The sequence below is a fragment of the Clinocottus analis genome, unplaced genomic scaffold, assembly GCF_023055335.1.
Source record: "Clinocottus analis isolate CAN_PGR_092001 unplaced genomic scaffold, fCliAna1.0.p SCAF_2, whole genome shotgun sequence".
Classification (NCBI taxonomy): Eukaryota; Metazoa; Chordata; class Actinopteri; order Perciformes; family Cottidae; genus Clinocottus; species Clinocottus analis.
Window position 1 is genome coordinate 15,010,100 of NW_027175931.1, and position 24,023 is coordinate 15,034,122.

Sequence of the window (24,023 nt, forward strand, 5' to 3'; positions counted from 1 at the left end):
CGAAGATAATGATTAAAATAATGTGTATGAGAACACTGGCTTGCAGCAACTATCACTCCTCGTGTTTGCTTTGTTCAAAGTTCCTGTGTAGGGCTGCACCTAATGATGATTTATTTTATTGCTCAGATCCTAGATTAATCAAACGATTATTCTAACCACAATTTATTTCAAAATATGTCTGGTGAATATTTAGATATTTGATTTAATGGTCTTCTCTTCAAAACGTGTAAAAAAGAAGAACAATTTAAAAGACCCTGTTTGTGAAATGAAAAGTACTGGATATCAAGTCAGAAAAGAATAATTCAAACTGTGTCATAACAAACCCAAACCACTTAAAATAGTTATGACTTTGATTGATTTCATCCCCAGAGTAACATGCTGTTTAGATGGTTACTGGCAAATGTATTTTTTGCATTAGTCTGCGTCAAGAGAACCAGTATGTAACATTAGTCAAGGACATAAAAATCACAGACAGACACTCGGCAAAGTGCTCAAACATCCTTTGTGGTAGCTCCTGCCCGAGGTGTTCAGGGATACATTTAGCCGCGATGACTCAGACTCCTAAGGTGAAAACAATACAGCATCTCGACTAGTAATTAGAAGCTGTGCTTTCACAAAGACAAATCAGTGTGTGCCCTTACCCACACACACACACACACACACACACACACACACACACACAGGCAGCTCTCTCAGCAGAGCGCTGACAATGATGACAGGCCATAGCAATGCAAGCAGGCCCCGAGGGTGGGACTCCGGGAGCATCACTTGCTCTGGGGTCAGCCAGGGCCAATGTATTTATCTGGGCAGTAATATAAAGGAAAAGGGACAGAGTACCTGACCCCTAAACCACAGGGACATCATGAAAACAGCTCCTATTTCAGTTCCACCATAACTCTGTGTAGCCCCGTGCCTGCTCTCAGATAGCACAGACTGCTGTAACACAGCAGAACTGATGAGTAACAGAGCAGCAATCAGCATTAAGTGTAGTGGTCTGGTATCGTGTTAAAGAGAAGCAGGTTGATCACTCATGGATCTGAGCGCATACTGGCCAAAACAATCTGAATCAGTCTGCCAATTGGTTAATACTATATTAACTACAGGTTGTTAATTAAACTTCGAATTACGAATGTTAACCTCTTACCGTTCAATGAACATTTGCAGAAAGAAAACGCCTAAATAAAATCCAAAGTAAATTGCAAGCTGTACTTGAACCATTTGGAGAAAATTCATGGGCTTGGTATCATTGAAAGAAAAAACTCTGAAGTTTTTCCCCCTCAATAGTTTAAATCACTTTAAGTGCTGCTGACACTGAGTTATATAAGTTTGAAAATAATAAATATGATTTTTTATTTTCGCCTAAACATTTATTGGCAAATATATGCCTGCAGATGACTATTACTGGGACTTATAAACTAAACAACACAATGGAACCATATCCTGAAGCCTAATCCAGTCTAATCTAAAAGAATATCCAGAAAATGCAGACAATTTATATTTTGCACATGTTTTTCTAATAAAATATTTTGACGTTTTTCCATTTTGAGAATAAAAATATTCATTATATATGTACTTTATATCTATTAAAAGGCTTAAAGTCTTGCAAACTTATAAATGTATTATTTGTATTTACTATAAGTATTGCTGACACAGAGAAAAATGCATTTTCATACTTCATACTTCATAATTTAATGACAACCTGTGGCTGTGCAGCTCCACTTTTCTCTCAGGCCTCTGTGAGCCTGCTCTGCAAATCCCCACCCCCACTCAATGGTACTCAAAATTGATGCCAGCTCATTGGCTATCTGAAACGCCTGTCATCAGAGCTGTAGCACAACAGGTCCCATGTAACTGGTCCCATGTAACTTGTCCCATACAACATGGAAGAATAGGCAGACCCTGTTCCTCATTGCAGACTCTCATTGGCTGAAGTAGCTTGTCAGTCAGGACATGAAGCTCCTCTTGGCTCAAGTGAGGATTCATTGAAAAGGTTAGGCTTCAGCTTCCATTTTGAGTCCATGTTGACGTCTGTGCTGCAAAGGAGACGGGAGTTATATATTGTTTCATATCTCCAGCTGAATTGACACATTAGACGCACGGGAACCGGAGCTTTCCGTAGCACCCACGCACGTGTATATGACGTTTACAATGTAATAGTTATTTAACAAACATGTAAAAATCATGTGTTCATATCCCATGGACGGTACACACGAACATTAAGAGGACGATACCAATATTTTATATAATTTGGCCAAAAGGCTGGAGTACCAACTGGACAGGATTAATCATTGCTCCAGGATTCCAGATGAATTTGACTTAATAGTGATCAACTAATTCAAAAAATTAAAAAGTTCCAAAAACTATTTCAACGACTGAAATTTTAAGGACCATGAAGCAAGTCCTTTATAATTACTGAGGTTTTTTTTTAGGCTTTAAGAATTAATAGAACAAGTTCAGTTGCCGTGCTTACGTGGTGCACTTGTATTCCATCAAACTTGATCACCCATTTTTAGTGCTGTCAGTCAAATGAATGGATGTTATTAGAGGTTTAAAACTTTAGACTGCAACTATATCATGTTGTGAAGGTGGGCAATGTGAAAAACTTTACTTGGTTTGGTAAAATATTATGGTTTGGGTTCAAATAAGTAGGCTTGTACATAAACGTAAGCTAAAGTAACTCTATGGGTTGACTTTTGTCTTCACACGGGACATGAATGGCGGTCTCCTGGGTGAAAGTCCTGTCTATCCACCTTGACCTCCTCCTACATAGACTGTGCCGGTGTTTATACTACAACACATGACATCCTCCTTTTCTCTCTAGTCTCTTTTAACCCATATATATCTCCTGCATACCGTGCCGCAAGAAGATCGGGTCCAGTCTACATCCTGGACATGGTCAAACCTCACACCTCAGCCTCTTCATGCCACTCTGTATCTGCCAACCGTCTTTTAGCTCCATCACTGCAAGCTAAACACTCAACAAAGTCATGACTGTTTGCTGTGCTGGCCCTCAATGGTGTAATGAGCTTCCCATTAACATCAGGACAGCAGAAAGTGTCAACACATCTGTTCCGACTATACCTTGAATACAAATAAATAAATGTAGCACTTTAGAAGCATATGGCACTTACTCATAAGCACTTTGGAGTTTTGCTTTCTTGAGGAAATTGTACTTACTTGATTCTTGTTTTTCTGAGTACTCATAGGTGAATACAGTTATTGTAAATCGCTTTGGATGAAAGCGTCAGCGAAATTAAATGTAATCTATGAGGCTGATAACTGCAGATAACGGCCATCCAATCAGCTGATAACATTCAAACCTGGCAGCAGATACTTGTGTTATATATACATTTTCAATAGAAAAATGTATCGAAATGAATAGAAACAATTGGCTGCCTGGAGAGCAGGGAAAACAACTAAAAATGGGAAACACTATATGTGCTTTGGAAGATGGTGAATTTGTAATAATTGGGATATGACATGCACTAAACAAGATATGTTTTCAACATATACATGTAGGGAAACTGTCAGCCTCGAAGAGAGGTCAGAGGTGAAAGTAAGCTATAGACCATTACCCATGAAGCCAAAAGTGATCCAAAAAAAGGATATTCTCCCTAACCTCTGTCATTCTGCCTCCCCAAAGATACTCCATTTACTACTGTCGGAATTTTGTGCGAGTAAAGCTCTGAAAGAACACACTTTTGTGCATCAGTGACAGTGTGCAGCTTTGAATCAGGAGCAAAAAGGAGCAGCCAGATGAAGAAGCTGCGGGGTCCTGGCACCACTGATTACAGGCTAATCAGGGGGCAAGGGGAATGAAGGCCATTGGTAATGTGAAGTTTCATTTACCTTAGGTGATACTTGTCTATTAGAGCAAGAATGGCATCACAGAAAGTTGATTAATTTCAACAGTGCTGATGATGGATGGACAGAGTGAGAAGACTGCCAACACAATCACACAACCTGGTAAGGCGACACAGCAGATGCTTAGCAATCTGCTGCATAGAGAGGGTCTGAAGTTGAAATAAATTCTGAAACAAATATCTGACAAGTCTTTACCTCTCCAATTATGGCACACCCATTAGTAGATTGGTACACAGCCAAGTTATGGAGCCAAGTGTTGTTTAAATCCACAACATCGATTTTTACACCTCCTATTTTTAGGTTTTTTATTGAGATGAGCCAGTTCTGTGCAGAATTGATCACCGGCGATCGCCGTGCAATGCATGCTGGTAAGATTTGTGTCTGACAATACTCTCACGAGAGCAAGGCAGACGTCGATTTCAGAGCCAGGCGACGCAGTAGCTCTCCACCGACTGCCTGGCCCAGTGCATGATGGGAAACTCCTGGCTGTTGCCACATCAGAGAGCTGATCGGCTGTTAGATATGACCGCAAACACCACGTGTTATAGAAAATCCTTATTTTATGTGTAGTTGTAATACTTAAAGCTTGATTGTTGACTATTAGTCTTAGGTTTAATCTAAAAACATATCTTGTGTGGTTGATAATATTAAATCGTATTAATATAATAATGTATTTCACAGGCAAACATAAAAAAGAAGCTGAAAACTGTTCGACTTGAGCACAGTTTTTAATGAATGCCTCCTGCAGCGTGTGCCTGCTTTTGTCGAGATTCCAGGCGAGGCGCAGCTCTAACGAATGAGACTATTTTCTATGAAAACCAAAGTGGTCAAGCTGAGTTTTGTGCACACACCATTCTTGCATATTGTGATACTCAGGTGCAAAAATAAAGTACTTAACTACAGAATCATACATGAGGCCGACATTTATTTTAAATGGATAAAACAGTGAGGCAATCAAGCACTGGGTCACATAAGGGTTATGCATATTTCACTCATCATACATTGTGGAAAATAATGCTATTTGACATCATAGCATGAGAGTTGAAAGCTTATGCACTCCCACAAAGTTCAGTGATGGGCCTGGTAATGAGTAATATTCATGTGTGCTCAGTTTTACTATATCACCTATGTTTTGTTATTTGTTTACAGAAATATAACCAATATTGTGACCAACTTTCCAATAGGCATAACCTTTTACAGAAATGGTTTTGATATTGTCACTAATGGTCCAATAATGGTTAATAAATTATGTATTAGTTATTTTTAGTTATTAAAAGTTATTGATTAAATTCAGTGATTTGCGGTGCATGCACAGTAACACAAAGTGTGTCTATTACAGTAAGGAATATATAAGAAAGCAAATAAAATAGCCTCTAATTATAGAGGGCCACAATTTGTTTCAACTGGGTACCTTTTCGGTCAGGCTGTGTGCATGCATATTTGTACTATATTACATATTGTATTTTCAGTCTAAGTTTACTGCTGATTAAAGTGCTTAAAAAGGTGTGTGTGTGTGTGTGTGCATGCGTGCATGTATCGAGCAGCTCAATCCATCTCTGTGACGATCACCATCACGTCAGCAGCCAGACTAGCTATGAACATACTATTCAACACAATTTTCAGGTGATAATGAAACACAAACACAGGCATGAGCATTCATCACAACCTGCAGTACAAGGTTGTGGAGTCAGCTGTGTCCATCACATTCAATTAAAAGGTGGCTGACAGAGCAGGAGTTTGTCTTCAAATCACTTCATTCCGTTATGAGTCTCTTGTCATATATACAGAAAGAGGAGTTTGTATGCAATTGAGATAACAATGTGTGATGCATTGAAATTATTTAATAATAATTCCTGGGACTTAATTTAAAGTGCGGGGAAGTATAGAAAATAGAGAGCGATGGTTCAAATTGTACAACTATCCAAGGAGACAACTGTCTAGCATCCCTAACATCACCCACGTTTCGTAGCCTTCTTTCTTTGGGGGGGGGGGGGAGGGGGGGGGGGTGGTCCAAAAAACACCATGAGCCATTCTACGAGAGCACCAGGAAATAGGAGGCATTCATTTGGAGGACTTTTAGTTTTTTTTCCATCCAAGGTTAGAAAATTAAATTTTTATTAGTCCAGATTTTTTTTTCTTCTTAAAAAATTGAAAAGTTGAGCTCTTACATGGAAATAATGTAATACTATAATATAAGAACGACCTGAGACAGTGGTGTCCATTATTTATATATATATATATATATATATATATATATATATATATATATATATATATATATATATATATATATACATATAAATATACACACACATATATATATATATGTACATATATATATATATATGTACATATATATATATATATATATATATATATATATATATATATATATATATATATATATATATATATATATATATATATATATATAAGATGTGTTCTGACTGATAACTTTAGGCTTTGAGGATAGGTGCCGTATGTATGCACACTTTGTGTATATTATGTGACTGGGATGTCAGGAAATAGCCCTTCTTTGCTATGTGCTTGTTACGTGAAGGAGTGTGTTCCGTGCAGCATCGGAAGCGCACGAGGGATCGACAAAAAAAACCGAAGGTAACCGAAAGCTTTATGGGCAGAAAATGAGAGAACAATCCACAACAAAAAATTCATTCATGAATAGCGAGGCCTGGGAGGCTGAACATCTCTTCTCAACACTTCCAAAAAAAAAACAAAAACGGGGAGTAAATATTTTTGACAATTCTTACCTTGAGCGACCATGTCCGTCCCCGCCGCCACAAAAACCAGCAGAAGACGGAAATAATCTCTGATCAAATTCATCACGTTCTCTCAACGTTTCGCGCTTCTCTTCTCTTTGTAGTAGTGACCGTCCTTGGGTCCAACACTTTCCTCTGACGGACAGAAACACTGAGAGCTCCACGGAACACCGACTACACACACGAAGCACTCCTGGATCTCAGCCGTCTGAATTTACTCCTTGGCGGCTTTTAGTTTGGCTCCGCAACCACGAGTACAGACCAGAGCCTGTACTGAGTCCACTAACTGGCGTCTGTAGACGGAGAGCCGCTGCTGCTGCCCCGCTCTGAGCTCTGTGCTGTGAGCCTCCTCTTCAGGGCAGCGCCGCCGTACATTCAGCACGATGGACAGCTCCTAGCGTTGGCCAATGGAACACTCGGAGAGCAAATTAATCTCAAAGTTTGGGACGTACTGAACAAAAAGCTCATAATTGTACGTATTTAAGTACTAAATGTGCGTTTTGTATAATATTTATACACTGAATATTCTAAAAAAAAAAAAACTCTACATTTGTTGTACTTTTTCCTCTCTTCAGACAACCATTGAATGGCATTTTTTTCAAAAGTATACACCACATTTTGAAATTGCAAGTCAAAGCCTTGCATGCAAATTTATACTTAAATACAGTACATTGCCGAGGCAAGGCAATTATTAAATTAGCTATTACTCACATGAAAATGACATTTAGACTACAATTTAGAGCTGTTTCAAGGAACTTTGCCTTGTTTTCTATGACAAACTCACAAATGTTTCTGAGACCCAAAGTCCCTTTAAAAAAACACATTTTTTCCTCAAGTAGGGCCTGACGGGACTCTGATTCTCCTGCCTTACTTTCTTCCAGTAGGTCCATCAATACGGACATTTATTTACTGTGCTGGCTTTAATCAGTAATTATTGTTGCCCATGACATGATAAATCATCCCTGTGAACTAAATGCGATGATCACTCTGATGCTAAAAACCTACCAACTGTCTCTGAAAATATATCTTTTTCTTCTTTATCATCTTCACACTGACGACTTAATTAAGACATCAGTGTTAAATACAGTGATACCCACACTGCAATTAATCTCTAACATTGGATTTGTTTTATGTGTTGGTTTGAATTCCTGTCAAAGGAAGAAAAGACTGAGGGAAGTGTAGTAGAAAGGAGTGCTTCGCTATACAGTGACCTGAGCGTCAACATGTATGCTATAGAAAAAACACAGTGAGCTGTTCAATGAATGGCTTTGCTGTGTCGAAAATGTTTTTCACAGAATGATGACATATGAGTTTGTCTCTCATTCGTAAACTTGTGCTTTTAAATCTACATATGTCCTGCTACTGGTGTGTCTCTCTTCCTGCTTTGATTCACCAAGCATGTGCTTGGTTGCATCAGCCGTCTGAGCGCAGTATTTTTGATCTATTCAGTTTTGCGTCATACTGCTGAACCTGGCTACTTAAAACCCAATGAAGACCTTTGGGCAGCTAATCTGAGTTTTGAAGCGTTTGCAGCTGAGGTGCTCGACATCCCTCCGGCATGCGTCCAGCCTCGCAGCGGCTGCTCACCTCGCTGAGAGATGACTCACTTCGTCAATGCGGGAAAAAGTCTCTGACACAGAAACAGTGTTGAATATACTCATGGCATATAAGCTATTATTAAGCACACAAGGCAAGTCATGCAGGCATTACTCATTGCAGTTTTTTTTAACCACTTAGGTCTCTTCATGCAAGAAGATAAAATATGATGTAATTAATATTTTTTACTGCTAATGTTAGATTACACTTGAATCACCAATACAATTAGACTGAAAATACAATGTGTAATGTAATACAAATATGCATGCACACGGCCTGATCGTAAAGGACCCCGGCACGGGGCCGCGTGCCTCCGCGGCAGGGAAAGAAGTCACACAAAGCACATAATACACGGCCCCTGGAAGCGGCAAAGTTCCGGGCACGAGCGCTTGAAAGCATGCGACCGGAGCCGGTGTGCCACCTTTAGCCCGAGCCTTTCTAAGCCGACCTAGAGCCAGTCGCAGCACAGTGGAGGAAATGCACTCGACGAGGGGCAGCACAGCAAGGGGAGAGCGCAACCCGTCAGGTCAACAACAATGCATGTTGTCCAAATCTATCAACAAAACTGCCACACTGACCCTGCACAGTGCAGACATGACATTGCAGCCCAGCTGGCAGCAACCTCACTCACCAGACACACAGAAACCTCTGTGGGAAAGGGGTCATCAGTCACTCCAGAGATTCTAGCTTCCAGGTTTTGACAGGCTTATGAGGCTCATGTCAGGCAGGGAAGAAGAGCACTGCGAGTTGCCAAAATGCAGGTTTAAAAATGTTTAAATAATAGCCTTTGTAAATGTTTTATGAGGAAGGAGTTCATTAAGACTTTGTTAAGCCTCAAGAAACATTGTGAAAACTTCACAAAGTATCTTTAAGGATCATAACTAATGTACTTTTAGCACAGTGAAAGAAACTCACACAGCCTCTTTTTCAAATTGTGTGCAGGAATCATTTTCAAATATACTATCTTGTGTTGGGCTCACACCAGCAGCGATGCCCCACTTCTCACTCCCCACTTCTAGCACCCTCACTTGGCTCTAGGCCTTCATTTGAGGCTCAACTTCAACTTGTACGATGTTGTTGATCTGCAATGTTACAGCTGTGAAAAGAACTGTCCACAAACAGACAGACTTATAAACACCTGATTAAGTACTCCATGATGCAGTTGGTAATAATGATGTTACCATGATATCTGAGGCAACAAATAACCAATAATAAGATGTAAAGGTCCAATCAAATAGTGGAACAGTCGGGGGTTCCGGTGTCACTTCAAAAGAATAGTTAATTTGATTCTCAGCTAAAATGATCAATGAATAGTGTTTTTGTTTTTGTTTTTCCAGATCCAATGTGAGGTCCTAGGACAGGGATGTCATGTTTGGGATTTTGAGCGATATAATATAAACTAAATTGAACCTCTGCTTAATTTCCTCCCGACTGGAGCCAGTCTGCCAGTTACATCACTGTCTGATCTTTTCAAACCGTCAAATACCAAAGCACTTCATTTCCTCGTGAAATACATCTCCATATCAGAAACGAAGAAAGAGGAAATTTAGAAACAAAAGACAGGACAGGTAACTTATTTCCATATTAACATTGACATTAACATTACTTTTTTACTATATCTGAACAAACCATTTTTAAATGATATGGCATCCAAATAAGGTGACAGTAAAGTTTCTAGAATCATAAGCATACACAGCTGGGTCTCAAAGAAAGCAAAAGGAAAATCTGTTTAGAGGATTTTGAAGTGAATTTGTGAATAAAATGCCTTCTTGATCCACGATGTGCAAAGAATCTTTTTAATTTACAATTCACCATTTAGTGCTTACGGCTGAGATTGTCGAGTACTAAGTACACATTGGTGAAAAGAATACTCAGATCTTTTATTCAAGGTTCTCTATATGGGATTTAACGATATCAATGTAAAGAAATAGAGGAGTAATGTCTGCCTGAGCTGAGCATGGAGTCTCTCTCCCTGTTGTCAGAGCTTTCTGTTCTTTGTTTGATGACGTAGAGGCATATCCGGTTCACTTCCGGTTTCCAACTTGGATACCACAAATTACATAGGCAGATCCACTAATTCTATGAAATGCCACAGAATTTGTCAGTAGTTTAGAGGCATCCCACCTCAGGTGTACATAATATATATATAGTACATAGCCTCTCTCTCTCTCTCTCTCTCTCTCTCTCTCTCTCTCTCTCTCTCTCTCTCTCTCTCTCTCTCTCTTTCTCTCTCTCTCTCTCTCTCTCTCTCTCCATAGTGAGATAGATAGATAGATAGATAGATAGATAGATAGATAGATAGATAGATAGATAGATAGATAGATAGATAATATTTAGAGTTTGCATCCCTTCAGTCCACTGCAGAAAATGTGCATATCATTGCCAACTATATTAGCTTAATATATATGAGTAGCCATACTATTACAACTCGGCATTTTTCTTTGTACAACTTGTAACTGACCCTGAACAGGTTCTTTAATAGAGTGACTATTTTTTGAAAGCTTTTATTTGTAAGTGTCGTTGTATTTTTCGGGTGCTTTTATTTTGAAGGCCTTCTGGCGAGACTGGAAGTACATGTAACTGTTGTATTAATGGCAAAGGACCCAGCTGGAATGGGAACAAGGTACTTTATGATTTATTTGGGTTTTATTATATGTTTTGTGACTGTTTTAGTTAAGTTGTGTGATTTAATGTATGTATTATGATGTTAATGTTAGGAAACTTTTTGACATTTTTAAGAGCTAATTTTTGTTTTGTGTTTCGTAGCTCTTAAGTTGATTTGGGAAGAAGTCCTCTAAACTACTGACAAATTCTGTGGCATTTATTAGAATTAGTGGCAACTGCTATCAGGTGCCGGTGGGCACCGGAGTTGGGAAGCAGAAGTACTGCCACGTAATTAGTGCCAACTGCTCGTATATGCACAAATAGTAGTGTAGCCAAGGGTTCCTCTTGCGCCTATAATGATAAAATAACAACACGATGCTTCGTTAGTTCAGCCAAGTCGGCAACTACTTTATTTACGTCTTTCTCTTTCCACTCGAAACATTTCTCCACACCTCTTCTCTCTTTTTGTTTTTCCCATCAGAATAAAAGCCTCAGAAACTTACACTCGAACACGGCTTCTTAGATTGCCGCCCAAATACACAATACAATAGCTTACAGTAGCGAACTATCACAAATAGTCTGGTGTGTAAACTCACGCAAGTAAAGAGTACACTCTGCTGCATTAAAAATTCCTTTCAATATAAAAACACAGGGTTATTTTTGCCAACGCAAAGACCTACGAGGTTCCGGTGACACAACTTAAAAACTAGTGGCAAATGCCCCGGCATCTTGTAGAATTAGTGGAAACTGCCTACGTAATTTGTGGCATCCGAGTTGGAAACCGGAAGTGAACCGGATTATGCCTTTACGTCATTAGTGGCATCTGCGGTAAAAACCGGACATGCCTCTATGAGGTGCCTGTGCCACGAATTAAGCTTGCCCTCTCTCTCGCTTCTAGCCTTCAGCTCAGACATCGCCATTTTGAGAGCCATGTAGAGGCAATCCCTCAATCATAGATATGATCTGAATCACATATAGATAACCTTTACCACGTTTAAATAATTGTTTTAAATGGGGTTGTACCTGCCTCTTAACTCTCTAAATATAAAACAACTGTCAAGATGTTAGTTGGGTCGAACACTTTTGTTTTACAGAGTACTAAATGTTAACCCTCCAGAAGGCTCCAGCAGGGCTTCAGACTAACAATAGACCTGCTTGTGTTCTTCTCTTTGTTCGTTCCCCTCTTATGGCAGCCAGACTGTGCGAGACAGTAATTAGCAGGATTTAGAAGAAACAGCACACAGAATAGTGACAGATATTTCCATTCCCTTCAGATCAGAGAAGAGCAACGTAATTGGATGTGGAGTGCAGTAAAGCAAGTGGCGGAGTTCTATTGCCTCCAAATAACAGCATCACATTAAGGTTCCTCTGCACCTTTGCTCTGGCACTGGGGCTTATTTGTCTTAATAAGCAATAGTGATGCGGTTGCTTCGATTAGACATGTGGTCAGGCTGAATGCATTTCCCTTCACAACTAAGGATAGATTGCCCAGCGGCTCCTCTTAAAGTTATTCTGGCAGTGCATACCTGTCTGCCATGGCCGGGGAATTAGGGAAAACTTCTAATCAAGGTTTTTTTTTTCACTCTATGCTTTGGATATAAATAGGAGGCACATTGCATATTCATAGTTCTGCCTCAGTAGGCCTGGTTATCTTGTTATATAGAACACAAGGCATGTATGTGACGACAGTTGATAAATTATAAATGAATGATAATCACTCATGAAAATATGTATAAAAATATAATATAATATATATAAACATCATTCAACACTCAACATTCAAACCACTTTCTTTCCTGTGTGACTTACTTATCAACTATCATAGCATCAAAATGACACTGAATAAGTTCAAGCTTCCTCTAACGAATTATTTGAACATGGGCTTAGTCAGCATGTCACTGCACGCTTCCTGCTCTGTTAAGCGACACTGCTGCTCATTGGAGAGGGGTCAGCTATTTTTTCTGTCTCTCTCTGCACCATACCAGATGTGACCTGCATAGCTGAAGCCCACTACGCAGGAGAAAATGGCCCCGCAGCGCTGTTCCCCCATGTGATGCAGATCTGATGATTGTGATCAGTGTGACCAGCAAAATAATGTGCATTAAAAGTGGGCAGGTTTTCATTTTCTCTTCGGTCTGCAAGCATTAAAGAGAAACTATGTAAGCTTTGAATGAAGAAATAACACACACTTACCCAAAACTGGGATGGTTTTGGTTATTACAGGGATGTATTAATAAGAGAACTGGATACAGCGTGAGAGGCAGAGAATCATTCATTGCAATAAAAGCTGCCCAGAGAGGCATGAAGAAAAAAACGGTTTGATTTTTAAGTACAAAATATGTTTCCTTTTACCCACCTCCCACTGCTCTGTCCCGCCTCGTTCTCCGGCTCATTCACATGAAGAAAAACAAATAATTTATATTCTATTAGTGTATTTTACAACTTTAAGGACTTCATGATTTAAATAAGGGCTACTCATGTATTAATAATGATAACTTGATTCACATAAGAAACACATAAAAACAGTCGTCTCTTTCCCAATTTTAGTTTTGGGAAAAAAAGTAAAGTGGCTGACTTTTAAATTTTAATTCATTCCACAATTTGGCAACTTTTAACCTTTTTAAAATGTTGGAGTCCTCGCCTGAATTTTATTTGTAGTAAACCCTCTCACTATTTGTAGTAAACTGCTTCATTTTATCAAAGCCATCTTTGCAGAGAGAATTTTCACATATTGTGATATGATTTGGGTTCAAGTTGGACCTAACAGCTCCATCATTTCAAAGAAACAAAACTTCTGAAAGTGATTCTTTTTTCCCTCGGGGGACCTAAAACATTTTCATCTTTTTCTGTGTCTCATCTTCATTTACTCCTAACCAGTAACATATACACTAATATTTACACATCTGATTAAAATCTCACACGTGTAGCTTTTTACTATAACACCCAAGTTATTTAAATAGCTGTAGTGGTTGTTTACACCCTTTTTAGTTTGGGTATGCAATTTTCGAAGAAAGTGCCTAAAAATAGCTTGGCTCGATGTGCTCATGTAGAAAGCAAAGTCTTTGTACCCCCACACTGCTAATGAACCAAGTCAGAACCACTAGAAGTCCAGATACATCTTTTATTTTACTCCAAACTCTTTTCTATTTCTAATTTCTACTTGTACGTATCCGTCAGTTCATGAAGCTCATTCATAAACATAGACGTGAGGCAAATGACCCTCACAAATTGGGTTTTAAAATTCCATAACTAAAAGGATGATAAATGGTCAATGGACTGTACTTCTGTATCTCTTTTCTAGTATTGGGACCACTTAAAGTGCTTTAACATTCCAGTAGTCTTCATCATTAACCCATTCTGATGACAAGTGTTACCATGCAAGGGGCCACCTGCCCATCACGACTAACTAACATTCACTCGGCACGGGAGAAAATTGGGGTTAAAGTGTCTTGCCCAAGGACACAACAACATGAGAAGCTTTGAATCTGACAAGGATTCATTCTAAAAAAGCTGTGTGTTTGTATACACGCCTGTCTGATCATCCGACCACAATGTTTCTTGCCTCATGTATTTGTCAATCATTAACTTGCTGATTAACATGTTATTGCAACTGTTAAAATATTGCAATTGTCCTTTTGAGTTTAGTATATACAGAGAACGTGACTGCTCGGATCATAATATTCTTCCTGGAAATAATATGTCACGAAGTTGAGCTGCCACAATGTAGATGGCTCCGCCAGTAATTTGTATTTGGGCTACAAAATAAATTGAATTGAATTAGGTGGTTCAATAAAATGCCAAACTTTAACATTGATGTCACTATTGGATGACCTAGCATGCTATTGGTTGGCAGATATTTGGTCAAACCAAAGCAGTGGACGTTGAAATGTGGACTTGATTATGGTGCTAAAGAAGGTAGGTTTTCTCTTTTGTGGACCAAATATGTACAAATGTAAGTCAAGCCACTGAGATTTTTGTATTTTTGTTGTTGCTGGAAAACACAAATACATTTTTTAGCATTGTGCGTTAATAAATGTGATTAGTTGAAATTAATTTTTAAGGTTTTCATACATATTACAATAATGTATAAAAGTGCATAAATAAAATGAAGTGGGCAGGTTATGAAGTATGAAAGGATGCTGTTTATATGAGGGTTCTAACGCAGCCAGGCTGGTGGAATAACAGCCATGTCTTTTTCAGTAGAAAGCCGTTGCCTGTCTACCAGCTCCATAGGGAGGAGTATTGACAGCTGTCTCACCATCCCCCAACAGGCACTATCGTCTAACATATGCTACAGCAACCAGTAAGAATGACTGCCTAAGATTTTTTTTTTCTAGAAAAACAACTGAATGGTTTAGAATGTAGTTCACAATGAGTTCATATTCAGAATATTAAAAAAATAACGTCAAATGTAGTTTTGGCATGTCCAGAAGTAATGGATAACAAGTGAACGGGTAGCTATGGCTTTTTATGCTCGAGAAATGTATCTTGATGTCAGCATTTATTGTACACACAGATAAAGAGAGGGAAGTGAGCAGTCAGCTTTTATCCATAAACACCCTCCTGAAGCAAAGGTAATCCTGTTCCTTCTCAGTGAGCCCACATCCATCTGACGAGTAAAAAGCAGCCATTAAAGTTGGCAACAATAGGGGCCACGGAGAGAGAATGAAGCCACTAATCCACCAGCAATGCATGTACAGGAGAGAGCGGTCAAACAGAGTCGTTAATACACCAGAGGCAAAGTAGATAGACTATTCTTCAGGTCCGAGGCGACATCGCCGTGGCTGCTGCAGCGAAGCGTTATCACTGTAACGAAGCGTTATCACAACAGCAGAGAGGAAGACGCTGCCTGCTGAAGCTCTACCTGAGACTGAAGCAGTGGGGAAGAGCTGCGTATTAATCATGAGGCTTCAGTTATTCATTAGAGGTTCCTGAGCATACCCTTGTCCTGTTAGTATGGGCAATTGTCATGAATATTTACAAGAGCTGCTTGATATTTAAACATGACTCAGAATACATTGCAAGCAGTAAATGGCAGGTAAATAGCAATGGAGTTCTACCCAAGTCTCAGAGAGTGCTTGTCTGTTTTGCGTGACCTTTTCTCAAATGAAGCTAATATCATTGGTATGGATTTTTCTGCCAAATAATTTCTTCAGGCAGCCAAATGGCAGAGAAAGCTGGCTGTCCGTCAGTGTGCATTAACATATGTCAAACTTCCCAAAAATGTAGTACATTAATTAGAAATCAACAAGAAATTACGGAAAAGTTAGAGAAAGCACAAAATGGCCGACTTCTGGTCTGGTTTAGAGCATGGTCCCAATAAAGTTATTTTTAAGTTTATATGTGGTTGAGCAAATGTTGTACTATGTTTAATGTATTCCGAGCGCTGCATTTTTTAAATGTTGATTTTTCCCCTAAGAAGTCAATGGGTCCTTTTAATAATCCAAAGAGAATTTCGTGAGAATCGAACACAGCGTTTAGGAAGATCTGGGGAAAAAATATTTTTTCATAAAAAATGGTGGAAAATATAAGTAGGCTTAGCTAAAGGGTTTCAATCTGTGTTTTGTTGAGAAGAGCCACCAAAACATGTGTTCAAATGTCAGGTCATAGGATATGAAAGCTGTGGGCTTTCACAACTCAAGCATTGTCAACAAAAGTGAGTTTTTTTAGGGGGCGCTATCCGACAGACTTTCTTTTCAGTTTACATGTGTTACATATGCCTACCAAGTTTTATACATATAGGCAGGCCTGGACTGGGACAAAAATTCGGCCCTGGACTTTTTGGTCCAGACTGGCTCACCACAATACTGTGCAGATACTGTGCCAACTCGGTCCGTTGCTGTACTGTACATATAATCTTGAACACCCCTGATATGTATGATGTTTAATTGTAACAATAGTTTTTCAGTGTTTCATTAGTTTTAACTGTATAATGTGTAATGAGTTATTGTGTCCTTGTCTCTTATTTGATGTAATTTAATCTGAAAATGTTCATAAATAAGTGTTCAAAAAAGAAAAGCAAGGGCAGTAAACCATAAACATTGACAGAAAAAATAGGTAAAGCATATTTGAACAAATTGGACAGTGGGCTTGAAGAAAGTGTATTGATACTTAAAACACTTTAACTCTGGTGACCTGATTTGTAATCATAAAAATTGTGAAGAAGCAGATCTGCATGCTGAAACCACACCACCATAATATAGTGGTTAATTAATCAGGATAGTATATCATTTTCCAACACGTTAGAACAAGACTTACACCACACGCCGTCCACAGACGTTGTTCAACGGATCCATACAATCTTCAAGATGATGCATTATCAGTGTCTCAAATCTCTTCTGACACATTTTGAGATGGATCTGAATAATCTGTGAGGAGTAGTGTCTACAAGTAGAAAACATGTAACTTCCTGTTGCCACTAGGTGGCGCTATGACTAAGATTAAAAATGATCATATGGATGTCTTCAGAGTCAGGAGGTCATGACATATGAGAAATACAGAGCAGATTGCATAATGTACGGCCAAGTTAAAACAACTTTCATTTTCATAGAAAATGGTGTCTCTTTGGCACTGCTCTGCCCTCACATAGTTCGATATTTTTTAAATCCTTTGATAACTCTTCCCTGCAAAGGTCTCAACATCATATTGCCTGAATGTGAAATCAATCAGATTTAATCTCTAGGAGAAGTGCATTAAATTACGACGCCTTACAGCGCCCCTTAGTGTTTAAATATTATGAACAAATTTGGGTACGTTAGGGACACGATCTTGACATATGCTACAAAGTTTATGAGGATAGGCCAAGTGGTTTGGAAGTTATATGTATTGACGCACAAGGTCACGCCCCTAAGTTAATTGGTTCATATCTTCCAAACGCAATAAGATATCAACAAACTTGAAAATATATTTTGATCACATTGAACCAATATTGACCCACAGAGTTGCGTAAGGATCGGACACAGCATTTAGGAGCATTTGGACATTAAGGCTGGGTTGCACCAACAAGGATTAAATTAATCCTGGTTTAGAGTTAATCTAGGGTTAGTAAATGTAGGTTTAAACTGGTTTATATTTAATCAGATGTGTGTTGCACATCTTAATTCTAACTCTGGATTAGTTAAACTGATTTAAAAAAGGGTTAAAACAGAATTAGTTTATGTTCAATGTCTGCCATGATGGATTCCGACGAAATGTAAACAAATTCACAAAGTATGTTTAACAAATACGGAACTAAATAACCCTAAATTATGCTATCTTTTTCTCAAACTGACCCTGGAGCATAAAATCACAAAGCTACAAGAAGCTAGAGAAGTGTTGGCACAGCAACATTCCTCTTACTTCCATGCTTGATTGCTGGTCTAACCTTCACATTGAATATGACAGACTCTTTTGTGAATCTATATCGCTGTGAAAACTCGCTGCTGTCAAAGAATTCAATTGGGTTCAACCTATCTCTATTTTTTCTGCGAGGAGCTCTTTCCTCTAACCCTATCCAGAAAAAATATGCAGCCATGTTTTCAATAAAATGGAGATAAACCTCCTCCAGGGGTGGTTTAAATATAACTGCTAATCCAGGTTTAGTCTTGGTTTAAATTAACTGCTGCAACAGATTTGATTTTAATCTAGATTTAAATGGAAATTAAACCGAGATTACTAAAGGGTTAGATTTACCCACTATTAATTGTAAACTACAGTTAAACTAGGTTTAAAGTTTAAAGACAAACCTGGTTTGAACCTAGTTTAAGTTAATCCTTGTTGGTGCAACCCAGCCCAAATGATTTTTTTTTACAAAATTCAAAATGGCGGAAGCTTAGTTCTACGATTTACTTTTTTTGTAGAAAAGTCCCACCCGGACATGTGTGCCAAATTTCAAGTCAATCAGTCATTGTTGGCAAAAACTTACATCTAAATGGGGCGCGAGCGAGCTTTTGTCGGACACCCAAAATCAGATTTGTATTTTGGCAGAGTCGGATTGGTGTGGAAATTTTGAATAATGTAGGTTTGGCCCAAGCACCTCTTTTTCCTATGCAAAGGAAGCAAATAACGAAAATAACAAAAAAGAAAAAAAAATCCTAATAAACATTTGCATTTTAATAGGTCCTTCGCTCTGACTATGTCAGTGCTTGGGCCCTAATAACACTAGTATTGGAACTAATTTGGTGTTCATACGACTACTTAAAACATTTTTGGGGCTCTGGGGCTCAGAAGGTTGGGAGATCTGGTTGAGGAGGAAGCAATCGAGGTCCATACACTTTTTGATGGTTACACAGACACATACATGTCTGAAGACACATAGGCCGTGTCTACTACCGCGCACTTGCGCACTTGGAGCACTGACTTTCAGTGCTTAGTGCGCCACACTGACAAAACCAGCAGAATTCAGTGCACTGAAAGTACCCAGATGGCGCACTGCAAATGGTCAAAAAATGTAGTGTAGAGCGATGGACACTACTCGCACTGAACGGGCGCCATCTTGGCTACGTAGCGGAGGAGGAGGAGCCATTTCGCCAGCTTTTTATAAATTTATTTATATCCTCCTGCCGCGATTGTGGAGGTGTCGCAGTTTCCACATAGGTTGGAGAAAGGGGAACACAAGGGACAAAAATAGGGTATGAAGTGCGTTCATTTTGTCAGGTTTAGTTTCGCGGGTATCGCAAGCAGATTTGCGGACGTCACTTCCGGCTTAATTTTCGCGGGTGCTGCGAACAGATTTGCGTCCGTCACTTCCGCCAATTGGTTAATGTAAGTGTTCTATTTGATACAGCGCTAATGAGCAACACGGTGCACTACATATGTTAGTGCACTGTGTTGTAGTGCACTGTATTGCAGTGTACTTCGTAAAGTGTTTAGTAGTAGACACGGCCAATTAAACCTGGATAAATCAACAAGTAAATGTGTTTTTAGAAGCATTCACTGACTCATTTACTTTGTTGTTCTATGATATCCACTCATTGCAACTAAATCATGATTAACATGGCAAGGTTTGGATGTTCCCAAGCATGGTTAAGATGAGGGAAAGATGGTCAATGAAGGGAGTGGAGAACGATGACTGGATTAGTCTGACAGATCAATTTTGGAATATATTTGGCTCAGACAGTGGAATTTAGCTTCCTGTCCCAGACACTGGAATAGCCTGAGGCTATGCCAGGAAGATGAACAATTACAGCAAGCAATTACCCTCTCACATATACATTTGGGCTTATTTTCTATGAATATTATGACGTCTGATTAGCATTAGGAATAACACAAATACCTGAAAAATATTCCTGGAACGATTACAATCAGCCTGAAACATACATTCTGCTTTTTGTCAAAGTCAATGGAGTCAGCATGGAGTGATGAGGGCATTTCGTGGTGGGGAATCATCATTTTTCCTGACGGCTTCCAGGTTCCCTGATGTCAGGGACAGTGGCAGTGCTTGGTAGAAATGCCCTGACGCTGCATTTCCTCGTCCCACTGCTGAGCAGAGGGGTGTTTTAGGAAGCAAGAGGCACATGGTTCATCATATTACACACAGCTGAAGTAAGTGCACGGCTCGGGCCTCAGCCACAGGCCTCTGCCATGTGCACAGAGGTAAGACAGTTTCACCACCAGCAGATGATGATTTCAGCATCCTAGTAAGCCGACCAGATCAAACAAAGCACACTGATGTCTCATTTAATCTTTCTGGTGTGAGGAACTGACAATAAATAGCATACTGTTTGGTAACCAAAATCATCAACAAACTATACCGTACGAGCATTTTAATTTTGATAAACGTTGCCATGGTCTGTCAGTTCCTAATGAGAGCATGTGTTCTGGGATCATGGTGTTCTGAACATTATCTGAAAGGGCTATCTAGGGGAATGGTAAAGCTGTGTATGTTTTGCAAATATGCTGTACATTTAAACTGATATTGATTATTGAAATACGTCCACAACTTTGTTCCGTAACTATGTTGAAGAACCTCACACAACACCCAAACTAAGTTGAAGCATTTTTTGCAGATGTGTGTGTTTCCCCTAGGTTTACAGGTTCAGGGTAGGGGTGTGGGGGGACCTTGACGACACCGACAATGACACAAACATCAAAAGCATTACTTTTTCTGTAAATAACATCCTTTTGTGACTCCATCTGTGCTTTTATAAATAACAGAATAAAGAACAATAACAATAACTTTCACTGCCCCGTCAGACCACAAAAAGAAAACAAAATTTCAATCACTTAAAACAATAAAAATAAAGTTCTATTTGTGCAAAAAAATAATAATATGTAGTTACTACTAAATAGCTTATTGTGGAAAAAATGCACAACAAAACAGAACGAGACTGCAGATATGTGAGCATCAGTTTGTATCAGTGTTAGTGCTGCAGTGAGCTGCTTTCCTCTACACATATTTTTAAAACGTGGTTGTAGACTTGATACGTTCACTCTCCATGTTGAGATGAGATTTTTTTTACGGTTTTGAGAGACGCAACAGCAAAAAAAGACGATTTCACAGAGACTTTGCAGAGATTGGCTTTTGGCAAAACGCCAAAAATCGCAGAGTCGCACATGCACAGCGTAATCTGTTAACAGTAAACATTTACCCGGCATTTCTCCATGTATTTATTAATGACTTAGTTTTATATCCGTGTACTTTGTAATGTGTGAAGCCAGCAGGTCATTGTTGGAACAAGACACGAGCACTTTGGCTCGTTTCACTTGAGCAGGAAAGCAGCTCCGGTGCTCCTTGCAGGAGAGCTCCTGTTGCAATCTTCTACCTGGGAGCGTTTAAAACGCAGCTATAGTTGTCTGCTTTTTTACGCGACATATTTGGCCCCGCTCTCTGCCCGCTGCCCGCTGCTCAGCGCTCACCTGTGTGCGCCCGTGTGTCTCTGCGCATTGGTGCGGAACAACGCAGTGCGCGATACAGAGAGCAGCGCAGAGGAGAGACGTGTTTACGCGCGACCACGTAGAGACAGAAATGACAAGATCCGATCAATAAAATACGGCCGTTTAGTTTGATTAATAACAGAACAAGGTGTCGACCTGTTCTATAGGAAAGAGAACTTTAAATGACGTATTGTGATCTGGCGATATAGAGAAAATTACAGGGAGGCGGGGTTTTTTTCAGGGGGGCGCCCCAGCATTATGCAATTTGAACTACATGTGCTGCAACATTACTGATATGGTTAAGAAGCACTGCACACAGAGGGGATGCATTACGTTTGAGTGAGGTTAATGTCCTGTGACGTGCTGTAGCAAGATGGTGGCTGTGGGGAGGTTCACACTCTATGTGTGACATATTGGACCAGCTGACCTTCTCCAGGTCTGTCCTGTCTCACCAGCCATCTGCTCAGCCTGCTGTCCTCAGACCCCTGAGTAAGGAACGGAAGCCGTCTCCCACCAAGTCCACTGTTTACCCACCACAAAGGCAGCAGGAAAGTGCAATCAGGCTGTTGAAAAACACTGTGCTGTACAAGTGTATCCCATTAAGGAAATTAATAGGTATTGTATACCTTTGCTACACATTCAAGTATGCATAATGGGTTCCATTGTGTGAAATACAGGGGGCCTCAGGGGTCTCAGACCCTTCACTGACAGCTTAGACTGACAGCTGTGGGCAACTGTGACTCAGTGGTGAGCAGGGTTGTCCTTCAATCAGAGCATTGGCGGTTCGTTCCCCGGCTCTGCTAGCCCATGTCGATGTGTCCTTGAGCAATACACTTAACCCTAAATTGCTCCTGTAGATGCCTACAGTGTATGGATGATTGATAATCCTGATGTGGCACCTTGCATGGTCGCTCCTCTCATCAGTATGTGAATGGATGAATAATGTCATGTAGTGTTAAAGCGCTTTGAGTGGTCAGAAGATTAAAAAAAAAAGTATGGGTCCATTTAGACTTTCTGAAAACCTCAATCTAATTTTTGTGGGCTCTCAAAATAATGGAAAACATGTTTTAGTAATAAACTACAGCATTTAAATGCAATATTTAAATATGCTACAATAAATATTTTAAAATACCAATATGTGAAATTACGTTGTGAAAACAATGTGATCATGTAATTAGTGATAAACCAACACAATCCCAACTACGGACACTTGGTCAGTGGCCCCACAATTCCCGGTGTGATCTTTCAGGGGAGGTCAAGTTGACTCTCATGGTGTCGCTTGTTTGCCAATGTCTTTTTTTCTCTTCTTTTAGTAGTGGATATTTAACTATGTGATATATGTGTATCTGTATTGATTTGCTGATCAAGCCTAGTCTGTTCTGAAAGCCCAGCTCTAGTACAGGAACCATTGGTGGTCACAGATAATGTTGCAAACTGCTTCGTCATGTCTCCATCATTCTGCATGGTATAATTACAGCCATAATAGTGGGGGAGGTATGCCAGGCAGGTCAGCAGTCCTCCACAAACAAGTTCAGATTAGGGCCTATCCAGAAAGGAAGCCTTGACTCCTTCATCATAAACATGCTCAACAGATCAGCATTAGTTCTTCTTACCTGAATCTTACATCCTAAGTCAATGTTTTTGTTCATGTCCATTTATTTAAAAACACAACTTACATGATATAACCAATATAAATAAAGGGTATTAGATCTCAACGTATTATTATTATAAGGTATACAAATAAATACAGAGCAATTGTACATGTATGGGTAACAGTGTAGGTCACGTTGCGGTTTTAGAGGAGACTCTGTCTTACCACTCGAGTTGAGTTGCAGAGGTCGATGGAGATGAGCTATCTCGGCACTCATCGATTGCAAATGAGAACTGTTCAGACTGTGGTTGCAGCTGTCCACAGAACGAGAGGAGGAAAGAAATCAATGAATTAATGCTTAAATCTCTTGGCCCCCATCAGAGAGATCTGTGCCGAGGATGAATATGTTTTGTTTAATAGTTCAACGTTGTGGTTGCTTGATATGCAAAAAAGAGGAAAATATTACGACAAAATCTGTGAGCCAATATGTCCATTTGTAAATGTTTATTTTTGTTCATTTTGGGGTAAAGCAGCACACTCCTTCACTAGTGGGGCAGTAAGCATTATACTCTCTGACCTCTGTCAGTATAGGCCTGCGAGGCCTGTACAAGTCCTCCGGTGATAGGTTGTCAATAGTAGCCTCCTTTTCCAGGGGGCAATGTTCCATTTCTTGTTCCTGGTTCATTCCAGCTATATGGACTTTGGACCTGTGTGATGTGTGTTTATGCTCACAAATG

At 39.5% G+C, this 24,023-nt stretch overlaps 1 protein-coding gene across 5 annotated transcripts in view; it reads right to left on the reverse strand.

Annotated features, from left to right (window-relative positions):
- The window catches only part of sez6b (seizure related 6 homolog b), a 210,298-nt gene extending 203,299 nt beyond the window's left edge, over positions 1-6,999 (reverse strand). For all 5 annotated transcript variants that reach the window (XM_068585588.1, XM_068585589.1, XM_068585587.1 and 2 more), the window contains exon 1: positions 6,633-6,999. In XM_068585588.1, the coding sequence (XP_068441689.1) occupies positions 6,633-6,705 (73 nt within the window). In that variant the 5' untranslated portion in view covers positions 6,706-6,999. The remainder of the gene's footprint in view (positions 1-6,632) is intronic.
- Positions 7,000-24,023: the final 17,024 nt, after the last annotated feature.